General features: G+C 46.1%; 1 protein-coding gene across 1 annotated transcript in view; it reads right to left on the reverse strand.

The window, feature by feature from the left end:
• Window positions 1-14,559, reverse strand: part of ATRX (ATRX chromatin remodeler) — a 159,608-nt gene that overhangs the window by 127,882 nt on the left and 17,167 nt on the right. Inside the window, exon 2 of the mRNA XM_039348022.1 lies at window positions 10,921-11,033. Coding sequence (XP_039203956.1) covers window positions 10,921-11,033 — 113 coding nt within the window. The remainder of the gene's footprint in view (window positions 1-10,920; window positions 11,034-14,559) is intronic.

Genomic DNA, 14,559 nt, shown 5'->3' on the forward strand with positions numbered 1-14,559 from the left:
TAAGAAATGTAAAAGTGCTGAGATGGTTTATATTTTTAAATGTAATTAATTTTTTTGAGAAAATCTTAACCAGTAAGAATACTCAGAATTTTGTGGGAGAAACAAATTTAAATAAGGACTATAACAGGATCTATGATAAGGCAACCAGAATGATTGGATAGAAAAGAAATATTATATTGATGTGATTATTATTTTTAGGAATATTGGGAAAAATTATATATTTGTTATCTATCAAAACAAAAAGAATTGTACTAACTCAATGTTTGCAAAAGAGGATATTTTGGGGAAAAGAAGAAATCAACTAAAACTATTATGTGGATTATGGATTATAGAAATCAATTGCTAGTGATTGTTTTACAAATGTAAACCCATTAATTCACCAATTATTAAGTGATTTATGATTAAAAAAATCAATAAAATATATTACAAAAAAGTGCCTGATCACTCAACCTACCATTGCTCAACCAATACAAGCTTTGAAAAGGATGTCATACATAAAAAAAAAAAAAAATCTCAGAAACCACCAACACTCTATTACAACCACATGGCATCAACCATGGCACACAAACCAACTGAAGCTCTGCAAAACTTCCTAAATAAATCAAAAGAACCGGCAGCCCCAGAAAAAAGGGGCGTTGTCTTACCTGAACGCCTTTTCTCAGCACGGAGATGGAGAATTCACCGATGGGTTGAGACTGTATTCCTGCCCAATCAGATCAGTCAGCCAAAGTTGCCACGCCCGTCCCAGACCACGAGATCCCAGTCTTGACGCGAGCGAAGCCATTGATTGACAGCAAGACGTTGTGGCTCACAGAATTACTAACCCTAGAGTTATATGACCTATAAGGGTGGGTGTGGATTCTCCATCTCCATGCTGAGAAAAGGCGTTCAGGTAAGATAACGCCCCTTCTCCAGCACTGCAGATGGAGAATCCACCGATGGGACATACCAAAGCCTATTGTCCCTGAGGGTGGGAAATAGACTGGTCCCGTGTGGAACTTTGGTTTAAAACCTACTGAAGAACCCTCCTACCAAAGGAGGCCTCTGCAGAGGAAAATCTATCGATTTTATAGTGACGGATGAACGGGGAAGGCGAGGCCCATGTGGCCGTTCTGCACACTTCCTCGATGGAAGCTTTTGTGGCCCATGCCGCAGAAGGGGCTGCACTGCTTGTAGAGTGTGCCGTAACCTGTCTGGGGATCAGCAAGGTCTCCGCCTGATATGCCCCGGCGATGCATGCTCTGATCCACCTACCAATAGTGGAAGAAGAGACCTTCCTGCCCCTGGAAGAGGAGTGGAAGGATATAAAGAGAGCTTCTGAACTGCGGAATTCCGCTGTCCGTGAAATATAGTACCTCAGAGCCCTACGGACGTCTAATGTATGTGTTGCTCCAGGTCGTGTGCTGGAGTTGGACAAAAATCCGGTAAGACTATCACCTGTGACCTGTGAAATAAGGAATTGACTTTTGGAATGAAAGTAGGGTTTATTCGCAGGACTATTCGATCCCTGTGGAAGCAACACAGATCGTCCCATATCGAGAGCGCAGCTAATTCAGAGATATGACAAGCCGATGTAATTGCTACCAAGAATGCTACCTTGTGGGTTAGGTGGCGGGTGTCACGTTTTCAGGGGCTCAAAAGGTGCCTTGGTAAGTGCCCGTAGGACCCGTGGTAGATCCCATGAAGGGTACCTGTGAATGGTGGGGGGCCTGATATTTGCGGCCCCTTTGAGGAATGAACAAAGGATGATGACCCAGAGACTTCCCAGAGTTACAAGACAAAACCGTGGAGAGGGCGGCGATCTGTCTGAGTAGTGTGTTTGGAGCCAGACCCCTCTCCAGGCCGCCTAACAAGAAATCCAAGATGTTGGGGACCGTAAGTTCCCCGATGGTGAGGTGCCGGTAGGAGCACCATAACTGAAAGTATTTCCACATGGCTTTGTATATACGGTTTGTGGAAGGACGGCAAGAAGCCTGAATTACCCTGATGACCCCTTGTGAGCAGAGTCCCTTTGTCAGGATCGAGCTCTCAAGTGCCAAACGGCTAATTGTACCATTGGGGCTCTGGATGGAGGATCACCCCCTGGCTGAGTGAGACCTGGTCCGGGGGGATCCGCCAAGGGTCTGCGATGGAGAGGCTCCTTAGGTCGGCGAACCAAGGTCTCCTTGGCCAAAATGGGGCTACCAGGAGAATCTCGGCTCGCTCCTGTAGGAGCTTTCGTATTACCACCGGGAGGAGAGGCAGAGGTGGAAAGGCATAGAGCAGACCCTGTGGCAATGGGCTCCGGAGTGCATCTGTCTGTTCCGCTCCCGTAGATGGGAACCGGGAGAAGAAGCGGGTCAACTGGGCGTTGGACGGTGATGTGAAGAGATCCACGAGTGGGCGGCCGAATCGGTGACAGATTTCCTTGAAGACCCTCGGGTGAAGTCGCCATTCCGAGTGATCTACTGTTATCCTGCTCAGTAGGTCGGCCTGAGTGGTTCGCTTCCCTTGATATGTGGTCGGCCTTGATTGAGGCCAGGTTCTGTTCCACCCAGGAACCCAGCAGGAGGGCCTCAGACCATAGGGAGCGGGATCGAGTGCCCCCCTGATGATTTATGTGGGCCTTGGCTGCCATATTGTCCGTTAGGACTAATGTGTCGCCATGCCAACGAGTTTTGGAAGTGCCGTAGGGCTAGGTGGATGGCCTGTAGTTCGAGCCAGTTTATGTTGTGCCGGAGGTCCAATGTGGACCAACGGCCTTGTGTCCACTGCGACCGGAGGTGTGCTCCCCAACCGAACAGGCTTGCGTCGGTCATGAGTACTAACCTGTCCGGTTCCTTGAAGTATAAGCCTCTGAGCATGGCTGGAGATATCCACCACGTGAGGGAATGCCGCACTCAGAGTGGGAGACTCACCGTTTGGCGAGATGCGCTGAGGTTCTGTCTCTGGAAGGGAAGCATAAACCATTGGAGTTCCCAGGAGTGAAGTCTGGACCAGGGAACAATTGCTATTGTTGAGATCATCTTTCCAAACAGTTGCGAGAGACTGGCTAGAGTTACTGACCGGTCTCTTCGTATTTGTAGAACAGCTTCTCTTATGCTGCTCCAGTGTTCTTGGGATAAGTATACCCAGCACTCCAATGTGTCTATGATGGCCCCAAGATGTAATAGTCTTATCGCGGGGGCCAGGTGACTCTTGTGGAAGTTTACTGAAAATCCGTGGTCCTGGAGCAGTTTGACCACCTGTTCGGTGTCCCGCCGAGCGGTCTGTTTGGACGACGATTGAATTAGTATGTCGTCCAGATAACATTGGACTCTGACTGGTATCAATCTAGATGGGCTACCAGGACCGCCAGGATTTTTGTAAACACCCGGGGGGCCGATGAGGCCGAATGGGAGCGCCCTGTATTGGAAGTGGTGCCCCCTGTACGCGAACTGTAGGAACCGGCGGTGGGCCAGAGATATAGGGATGTGAAGATACGCCTACGTGAAGTCGATAGACGTCAAGAAGTCCCCTTTTCTTACGCTTCCCAAGATGGAGCGGAGCATTTGCATTTTGAATTTGCGATATGCCAAATAGAAATTCAGACCCTTGAGATCTAGAATGGCTCTCCATCCCCCTGATGTCTTGGGGACGACAAAGCGTATGGAGTAAAATCCCTGACTTCACTGGCCCAGACTTCTATGGTCCGTATACTTAGTAGATGTTGAACGGCCTCATTCATGAGTCTTTTCTTGGTTCGATTCCTGGGGTATGGGCAAGATAGGAACCGATTTGGGGGGCTGGAGAGGAATTCTAGGGATAGGCCGTGACGGACGGTGTTGATCACCCATGCATCCGTGGTAGTGGCTTCCCACTGGTGGGCAAACCGGGAGTCTGCCCCCTATGGGAATTGCTGATGAGGAGTCATCTGGAACGGCAGAATGGCCTGCGTTCCCGCGAAAGGGCCGCTTGCCTTACGCTTGCTGTCTGGGCCTGGAAGTTTGTCTATCTACCTGTCTCTCCTGCCTATCTTGCCTGGCCTGAAAGGGTTGCGATGGCTGGGAGTAGCCATACCTAGCTCCTGCGCGAAAGGACTGTCTCCTTGAGTAGTGACCGGGACGTCTGTCCGGTTTCTTAAGGAGATGATTGAGGACCCTGCGCTTGTCCTTGTTCTCTGTTAGATAAGGATTTAGCGCATCCCCAAATAGCTTGCCTCCCTGGTATGGTGCGGCTGCCAGCTTCCATTTGGATTTGGCATCGGCTTGCCAGTGTTTTTACTAGAGCATGCGCTGGCCAGTGATGTTGGAAGCTATGGCTCTGGCTGAGAACCTGGCCGCTTGGAGTGTTGCGTCTGACGCATACTCCGTGGCCGCTACCATCTTACTGAGGACCTGGTGTGTGCGGGTGTCCTCCGCTGGGATCTGGGTCTGTAATTGGCGAAGCCAACGGAGTGCAGCTCTGTTGAAAAAGAAGGCGGATGTTGCGGCCCTGATTGCCCATGCAGTTGTTTGGTGTGTTCTGCGGTAGGTAGACTCGCATTTCCGGTCCTCGGCCTTAAGGGCCTCAGAGAAATCCCCGGATATCGCGGTGGATGATACTAGGGGCCCTAAGGGCTCGTCCACTGTTGGTACTTCCAATGCTTCCTCAAGTTCTTTGGCTACACTGTATAGCCTTTTGTCGGTGTTACCTGGGAGAGGAAGAGAGGCCGGGGAGACCCATTGTTTCCGGACCGTGTTCAAGAACAAAGAAGGGCAGGGGATACGGTGCTAAGCTGTCACCGGTTCGACGAAGATCGGGTCAGCCTCCACATCAGGAGAACAGGAACCGGTTCTGCTGGGGTTCCCGGTCAGAGGTGAGCTGTAGATATGGCTTTGCACAGTAGGGTAACAAAGAAGGAAGGGTTAAAGAGACCGCTGAAGGAGGGCACCTCAGGTGGAATGTCCTCCTCCTCAGACATTTGAACCTCCTGCTCTATGACCGCCTGGTCAAGGTAGGAATCCTCAGAAACAGATGATCCTGATGGAAAAGAGGAATATTGCTGAGTCTCTGACCCCCGTTTTCTTGCGGAATGTGAAGGGGCCATTCCTAATTTTGGAGCCTGAGCCCTAGCCTCAAGGGCCCAGTCTACTGCTTGTGCGATTAATATCGCTAAGCGGTCCTCCGAGGGTAAGGGTGCTGCCTCGCTGGGGCGTAGCCCTGCTGCTGTGGGTGTGAATGTAGCCTTGGGAACCCCATGGGACACCCGCGGTGAAGGGGATTGGGAGAGAGAAGAGAACTCCCCTGTCCCGCATCGTGTCGGGGACTGCAAGGATTCCCCCGTTGACCAGATTCCCCGGGGTGAAGTTTGGGGTCCCAAAGGCAATTCGGGAACTAAGCTTCCAGCCTGCAGTCTTTCTAGCCTGGTCCTCATTTGTGCCCTGGAGAACTCCTTTTCTAGGGCTTGGTGTCTCCTGCTGGCCAGTTTGTCAGTCTTTCTAGATGATTTCTTAGTAAACCTAGGCTTAGGGGCCACCGTCTTATCAATGCCTTCTGGACCAGGTAAGCCTGATGAGGATGGCAGGGCTCCTGTCGAGGGAATGATGTCATCCTCACGGTAAGGGGCCCCTGGTATCTGGAGAGTATACACGCTGGGTAAGGACAGACGTACTACTGGAGACGCCTGGAACCCAGGTACAGTCTCTACGTGGATGATAGAAGGTGCACTGGGGGGCGCCTGAATCTCACAATGGCTGTGCACGGATAAGGACAGACACACTACTGGGGGTGCCTAGAATCCGGCCTGGTATGCTGTGGATAAGGACAGACACACGACTGGGGGGACCTGGAATCCACGCAGTTGTTAACCGAATAAGGACAGACACACTACAAGGGGTACATGGAATCCGGTTTGGAGCCAACCTGAAATTTGACAGAGTAGGAGCGAGGAGACACCAGGGCCTGAAAATGAGGTATTGGTATTGACTATACTATGACTAGTAGTTCAAGATGGTTAATCAGCTTATTTATCCTGTATTTATTTCACACTAATTACTAGTTGCTTATTAAATCAACATTAATTAATTATCCCTATTTATTTATCCTTATTTGAGGCTAGACCTCGATCTGCCTTAAGTGGCTAGTCCCTATAAAGTAACCGGCAGACTGGATTTGAGTCTGTGCCTGCCTAGTTTAAATGTGGTGCTTTGTCCTCTGCTGCCACCTGCTGGGCTTTGGCTGCAGGCTCTTCTCCCCGCGGTGGTGTGAGAGGCCTATTGTATTATATGGGACTCACGGGGAATGTAGGCCGCGCATGCGCGAAAAGACGGCCGCGCATGCGCAGTGGTTGCGTCCTTAGCCTGTCCAAGCCACATGCGAAGAACAAAGGAGTTGCGCATGCGTCAAGCGACTCCAAAAATGGCGGCCCGCGTGGGGAAGGCTGCTCGCTCGGAGCCCGCGGAGCTAAGTTTAGAGGAGGAAGGGTTCCCCGGTGGCCGCCTGTCAGCTGGTCCGCGCTGTTCCGTGTGTTGTTTTGCGCGAACACACCTCCCCGCTGGTTGGTCCACACTCCTCTGAAGAGCACCCCTCTTCGAATTCTTTTTGTGGGTCCGGAGCGGCCCACAAACAGCTGGCTGAGTTGGGGACTTTCCTACAAGCGAACTCTTCAGCGGAGCTGCAGCCGCAAGCTCCACTCCCGAATGCGATTATTTTGGCTGGACTAACAGCGTTAGTCCAAGCCGCTCGTTAAAGGGTCCCTTCTTGGGGTAATGGGAGGAGATGTGGGGAGGGGGATGGGAACCCTGTCCCCAATGAGGCCTGATACCTCCCAGATGAAAGGATTTAGATATCTCTAGCTTTTACTTGAAAGAAATTTAGAATTTGCAATGATCTAGTTTAAATTAAATAATCCAATTAACTAAACTACTGGAAGGGAAATCTACCAATGGTAGACTGTACTGGCCTAAGAGCCAAGCTTGCACGTCTGTCCCATGGGCGAGATCAGTCAAGACTGGGATCTCGTGGTCGGGGACGGGCGTGGCAACTTTGCTGACTGATCTGACTGGGCTGGAATACAGTCTCAACCCATCGGTGGATTCTCCATCTCCACTGCTGGAGAAACAGGAGTTATCTACAACAGGACTTTTCAACCTTTTCATCGACTGTACCACTTTTAGGATAAGGCAATATTTGAGTACCACCAGTCGCCTAGCAAGGTGTCAAAAACTTGGTGACCAAAAAAAAAGGAATAAAATGATAAAAAGTACAGGCAGTTCTCGACTTACAATAGTTTGCACTGAAAAAAGTGACATGACCATTTTTCACACTTATGACCATTGCAGCATCCCCAGGGTCATGTGATTTACATTCAGATGCTTGGCAATTGATTCATATTTCTGATGGTCACAGTGTCCCAGGGTCATGTGATCCCCTTTTGCAACCTTTTGAAAAGCGAAGCCAATGGTTGGGGGATGCTTGTGGGGGGCATAGTCCATCAGAGGAGCCTCACTGTCCCTCTTGAGCTGCGCGTGGGACTCCCAGACAATGGTGTGGGCTGCCCAAATCCCTGGGCAGTGGAGGGCAAGCACCCAGCCCGGCCCTCAAGTTCCCAGAGCACTAGGACCCTGCAGCCCAACCCAGACCAGCCCCACTTCCCTGAGGGGGCACCTGGCTTACCTCCTTGGCCAGGTTGCTCATAGTGGGTGCAGTGGGTGCGTGGGTCAGAGGGAGGCACACTCCCTCTCCATGCAAGGAGACCTGGCTTTGTTACCAAAGCATCCTTTGCAATAGACCACCAGAAGAGATCAGGAGGAGGGGACAAGGGGATGGCAAAAGGGCAGCATGGCTGCTGGTGCCAAGTGCTAAGGCAGGACTTCCCTCAGAGCCTCCCTTCCTCTCATTATAATCTCCTTCCTTCCTTTCTTCCCTCTTCATTCTCCTTTCTTTTTTCTTCCTTTTCCTCTTTCCTTCTTTTTCCTTCCTTGCTCTCTTCCCCTCTTTCCTTCTTTTTCTTTGTCTTTCCTCTTCCCCTTTCTCCTTTCCTGTCCCTTCTTGGATGCTCAAATGCAAAAGGGGAAACATTTCTCGATGCCTCCTTGCCTTGTGATCAAATGCCACTTTTGCTACTAGTTTGTGGCTACTTAAAAGATTGAGAAAAACCAGGCTCAGTTTATCCCATGCTTCCATTTAGCGGGGTCGTCCACACACAGAACAGTACAGGAAAACTGTCAGAATGGTGGCTGTGATAGATCAGAGCTCCTCTGTTTTTCTATGTGCAACAGCTTTAGCGTTCCTCTGTTTTTGTATGTGCAACAGCTTTAGCGTTTAGGAACAGAGATAGTTTACTTGCTTTTCTATTAATACATAATCCTAATACATAGCCTTGGTCTAATTCGGACTGGAAATATAGCAAAGGAAAATATTTTCCCCACTGGAAATGGCTGTTAGGAAAGCTAAGAGCTCACAATTCAAGAATACCAATGTTAACTTGGATTGCCAACAAAGTTCTGTCTGTAACAAAACAGAACACAAAATTGCTTTCTCCTTTGAACTTCCAACCAAATTGCCTCTCCCTCCCTCCCCTTTTTAAAAAAAAACTGCCAGAGGCTCTGGGCAGAGGTGGCAACAGGCAGGCAGATCAACACAAAAATGGGCAAAGGCTTTACATTTTGACCCCTCTCCCGTCATTGCCTCTGCGTGGCTCTCAGCTCATCTCACCCAGACTTCTGTGTGTGTGTGTGTGTGTGTGTGTGTGTGTGTGTGTGTGTATGTATGTGCGCGCACGTGTGCGGTCTCACCCCTTACAGCCCCACGCCCTCAACAGAGACCTTCTGCGATGGCAGGCTGCAACTAATGAAAGCTGTTTTTGGGAGTACTTGTTTCTTTTTCTCAATATGCTGCTGATCACATCGTGCTCTGCCCCCCCTCAGCTCCCACCCCCAGCCCCATCAAAGGCTGCAAGAAGCTCCCATTGCAGCTTCTCTTACCTCTCCCGTTCTTTTCCTCCCCAATGTCACAGCCTGAGGCTGCAAGGAGACCCCCGCCTGCCCGCACTTGCGCGCGCGCGCGCACACACACACATACACACACATGCATGGGTCTGGGACAGGTGAGCTGAGAGCCATGCAGAGGCCCTTCAGGCACAGAGGGAATGATGAGGGAGAGGTCAAAATGGGAAACCTCCTGCCCAAAGCCTCTGGCAGCTAAAAAAAATAAACCTGAGAAGTAGTCAGAAGGCAGTCCCTTTCCCAGCTCCCTCCCTCCTTCCTTCCTTCCTTCCTTCCTTCCTTCCTTCCTTCCTTCCTTCCTTCCTTCCTTCCTTCCTCCGTGCTCAGGAAGAGATGATGGGAGGGGGAGAGATTGCCAGTGCTGCCAGTGGCCATGCTGCCGCCAGCCGTCACTATCCAACGCAGGCTGTGGCAGTTCCAGTGAAAGGGAAGCCTGCTGGCTGCAAGGCTAGGTCAGCAAGCAGGCGTGGTGTTGATCTACTGGTAGGGGCCATCAAAGCCAGAGTACACTCAGCCTTAGATCCATAGGGCAGCCTTGCCCTCTGGGGGTGCATGGAGAAGGCAGCGAGTGCACGAGTGCTGGCGTCCTGGGGGAAAAGGAAGCACTTCACTTACCTTTTTCTCTTTCTCAGCGGTCAGCAGGGATGCCAGGCACTCATCGCCTCCTCTTCACGCGCCCAGGGCGCAGGGCGGGGACAGCCCCTTGTTGGCCCTTTCCCGCCAAAAACTCCTTTTATATCCTCTCCCCCCCCTTCTCTTCAGCACACCTCCAGCTTCTGGAAGCATCGATCAGCTGGCTCTGATCCTGGTGCTTCTGCCGAGCCCCGATAGCCCTGCAGCTCCAGCTATCTCTCCCTCAGGCTTGTGCGGTGCTCTCACCGCTTCAGCTCATTCCTCTCCACCCCGCTACTTCTCTAGGACGGTCATGTACCACCTGCCAGATACCAAACTATCACCAGTGGTACACGTACCACCGGTTGAAAAGCCCTGATCTACAACACATAGTGTAAAGACTATAAAGACTATAACCCCACTCTCTTCTAGCACTAATGGTATTACCTAGTTTGGTAATGAAATATCTGCAAGAAACTCACCAAGCACAACCAACATGATTACATTTTATTGCAACATGATCCAAACTTTTTGGCTTATCTAGGAGTCAATACATTTCTTGCTAGCATGAAACAAAAATGTTTACCCTTCTGTACCACCCTTTTTTTTGATATTATATGAGTTTTAAAATAGCTGCTATATTTTTAAAAAGAAAATTAAATACACTGGATATGCAGTGTATGAGAAACCAACGCCCACATGCAAGTAACCCATATTTTGATCCATATCAACAAAGTTGTTGAGATTGACAGCTGGGTAGTAATATTAATAAAAAAAATCATTGCTACAGAGTGTGAAGTATACATATAGTTCTCCAAATCTATTCAAGTGCCAGAATTCCAATTCTACATTCTCTGCAGCTATTTGTTTCATGATGCTAATGCTGTGGAGATCAAGCTAGTTCCTGCTTTATTAGTTTTTTATAAATTTCTGAACTATTTCAGAGTTCTTTCTATTTTCAGGGTTTGCATAGTTGATGTGATTGTATTTTTCTATATAAGCTGCCAAAAATTTTGATTTTTGCTGCACAGAAATAAAAGTAATAAGAAAGTAAATAAAGAAAGAAGAAATTGACATAAGCAAAAATAATTGAAAATAAATTGGCAGAAAAACAATGCAGCACATTATGAAATTCAAAGAGACAATGGAAATACCAATAAAATTAGTCAAAAACATTTCCTCTTTCCCAAATATTATAAAGTTATTTCAGTTATAAGTTTATTTATTATATTTATTAAAACAAGACAGCAATAACTCTGTCATGCTGCAACAGTATTTCCTAGCTATAGAATTCTGTGTGATGTCAGAAAATACATATTTCAAAAACTACAACTCTTAACAGCTTTACAATGGTGAGTTTTACCTGTATTTTTACTCATAGATAATCTTGGAGGAGAATTTGCATCCTCCGATTCTTCTGATGAGTGAGCCAAGAAGTCATGAAGCTTCTGCACCAATGTATTCAACTTGCTTTCACTGTTAAAAAAAGATGCACCATTGAATATATCCCTTTTGGTATTACAGAATGAAGCAAGAGCTCTGTATCTCAACCAACCAAAACAAATCTGATATGCATAAAATAGGGGGAAATGGGTTGTTCTGAGATTGAAAAAAAATGGTCCCCTTCAAAATGTCCTTGTGGAAGTTTAGAATATTCTATGTTATGGCAAAACAAAACTCAAAATGTTTCTATTGTTCTACCAAGGAACAATGGAAACTTAAAGTAAGCTTTTGTTCCCATATTATTCAGTCCATGACCCCAGAAATACAGTAAACGAGGGGACAGATGACATTAAATATTACCTGTTACTGAATCTACAAAAGAATTATTTGCTACGTTTCACTTTAGCCAAGGTAATGACTTTTTAAAATAAATGTTAAACAATGTCCAGGCTGCAAAAGTATGCTTGTTTCTATTTAACTATCACTTCCATTGCTTGCAATTAGGTTCCAATATTATTCTATTGGCACATATTTTTATACAATAATCAGCGAATAACATTTAGCATGAATTATCACACTTATTTTACATACTTCTTAGTGTGCAAAATGAGAAATTAAGCTTGCGAGTTACCATTCTTTGTGGTAGAACATGCAAAATAAAATGTCCCACATTGTCCTTATCTGTGGAATGTTTTATTTCAAATTCAGAACCCTCAAGGTATCCAAGTTGATAATGTTTTCTATTTTTCTAGTAGAAACGATTATTTATGCACCTCTATCTGTCAAAATCTACATATCTGATCAGGCACTTACATATTGATTTTATTTAAACAATTTGTATGAATAATTATTTATGCAAACAATTTGTATGGTAACCCATCTTGAATACAATTCTGATCAGTTAACAACAATAACAGCCATAAAACCAAAAGTTCTGACATCTCAGAATATAGAATAACAGAATTGGAAGGAAACGTGAAGATCTTTGTCTTTACCCTTTGCCCAAGCAAGGGATCCTCTATAATTCTGGACAAATAGCTGTTCAATTTATTAAAAATATTCACTGATGGGACTTCTGAAAGCAGGCTGTTCCACTGATCAATTATTCTGTCAGGAACTTTCTCTAGGTTCTAGGTTGGATCGCTTTCATAAGTTAACATCCATTACTTGTCTTACTCTCAAGTTCTCTGGAAAATAGGCTGCCCCCCCCTTCTTTCTGAAAGATTGCTTGGGCAAGGACTGGATTAAAAGGAAAACAGAAAACAGTTTCTAACCTTCCTTTCTTAGGGAAGGCGATGGAGAAGGTGATTACTTGGCAACTTCAGAGCGTCCTGTATGAAATGGATTATCCTTCCAGTCAGAAACAGCATTGGTTGTACTTATTTATTTATTTGTTAAATTTATTGACAATCTATCTCCCCATGCGGCTATTCTAGGTGGCTTAAAAAGGAAAAAATAAAAAAATGTAAAACAGAAGTAAAATAATAGTACAATAAAATAAACATAAAAAACAACAAGAATACAGTACATCAATATCATAACAAAAGATATGGATCACTCTAGCCGTAAAGACTGCATTTGCTGCTGCAGTCTGAACCAGCTGCTTCCAAATAGATTTCAAGGTAGCCCCATGTAGAGCACATTGCAGTAGTCCAGGCAAGAGATGACTAGGGCTTCAGTGACTGAGCACAGAAAGTCATGATCTAGGAAAAACTACAACTGGTGCAAAAATCAGAGCTGTGCAAAGACTCTTCTAATCACATCCACTTCCTGCTCTTTGATCCAGAGACATGAGTCCAGGAGAATTCCTAAGTTGCAAACAGGGTCTGAACAGGGTAGCACGATCCTGTCTAGAACTAAGGATGATAAAAACCTGGATCCTGAGTCTCCATGCATTCAAAGCTACTCAGTCTTCCCAGGATTCAATCAATATCTGTTGTCCCTACAGCCGTGGTGGCGAACCTATGGCACACGTGCCACAGGTGGCACACAGAGCCCTCTCTGTGAGCGCACATGCCATCGCCCCAGTCCTAGGCCTTCAGCTGGGTTTTATAAACCTTTTCACTTTAGGCCTCCGCTGCCGTGTGCAGAAAAAAAAAAGGTTCAATTAATCAATTTCAACTTCTCACGGAAAAAAAAAAAGATCTCGCAAAGTTGGAATTGATCGATCGAACTTTTTAATCCCACCCAGTCTGCCGTTACCACTGTAGCCACGTCCACCCAAAGGGCCACACCCACCCGGCACCCAACAATACATAAGTGGGTTTTGGGTTGCAGTTTGGGCACTAGATCTCTAAAAGGTTTGCCATCACAGCCTCCAGGCGTCATGAGAGAGCAGAGACAACATCACTTGGGTCACCAGGTATACAGATGTAAAGCTGAATATCATCAGCATATTGATATCTTAACCCATGATGATGTATGATGTCACTCAACAGCCTCGTGTATGTTAAATAGGAGGAAAGAGTACCAAATCCTGCAGAACAGTGCAAATGAAAAGTTGGGAGCTGGACTTCTCACTCTCTATTAACCGATTGGGACCAGCCTTGGAGAAAAGTAAGATAAAATAAAATAAACTATATTAAATGGTGGGTAGGGTAGGGGTTTTATATTCATTTTTTAAAAAAACAAGTTTTATTGATTTTTTTATTTTTACAACAAGGTGCTTAAGAAACAACGTGGTGATGGAATAATCAATCATCCAAAAACAAAATCATACAATTTGAGATTCAATCTGTGATTCAGAGATGTCATCTTTAATGTTTCTCCAGGATTTCATATATACTGTTGCTTCCAAAATTGCTTCTAATATAAGTTCATAATAAAGCTGTGGATGAAATTCCTTCATTTCAGTGGTGAGATAGTCTTTTACTTTTTTACAGGAGACTATATTTACTAACAATCAACACATACAAACAGTCAGCACTTATCCACCTCCACAATTACTAGTAAGCAACTTCACCACCCAGCTGTTTTAAATCCTTTATCTTTTCACTTTTATCATCATTTGAAGGTCAAACCAACCTCAAAAAACAAAGAGGAAATGTAGTTGCAGTAATAGTTTTCGCCACAAGATGCCCTCAGTAGGCTGTGAAATCTCTTTTCCGGATTCCAATAAAGTTTTTTTTTTCAAACAATAAAGATTTATCCCTTTAAAAAAATAAATCCAAGAAATAGGAAAACAATATTCTCCAACTTAGAAAATAGATATAATAATAAAGTTCTATGATAGGGCTTTTTCCAGGGCCCCAAAGTGACCAAAAATAAAAATAGTCAATAAAAAGTTAACTTTTTTTTCCTTTTGTTAAAGCTCTTTTTCCCAGATAGACAGAGGCAGCTCTTTCAAAGCAGGGAAATAGATCCAGAAGGCTTTTAACAGGAGAGTAGTTAGGGCAAAGAGAGAGGGAGAAAGGTCTCACTCAGATCATCCACGGTGGTTTCTTGACACTTAGATGTTCTTTTGACTTTCAGCTGGTGCAGCTAAATGATTGGTCATGTTATTGGCCGATCTTTTCTCCGTCGGCCCTGAGGAGCTGCCTTGGACCGCGGAAGGAGCTGC

Source organism: Crotalus tigris, unplaced genomic scaffold (assembly GCF_016545835.1).
Source record: "Crotalus tigris isolate CLP2741 ecotype Arizona unplaced genomic scaffold, ASM1654583v1 scf7180000018107.405212, whole genome shotgun sequence".
Classification (NCBI taxonomy): domain Eukaryota; kingdom Metazoa; phylum Chordata; class Lepidosauria; order Squamata; family Viperidae; genus Crotalus; species Crotalus tigris.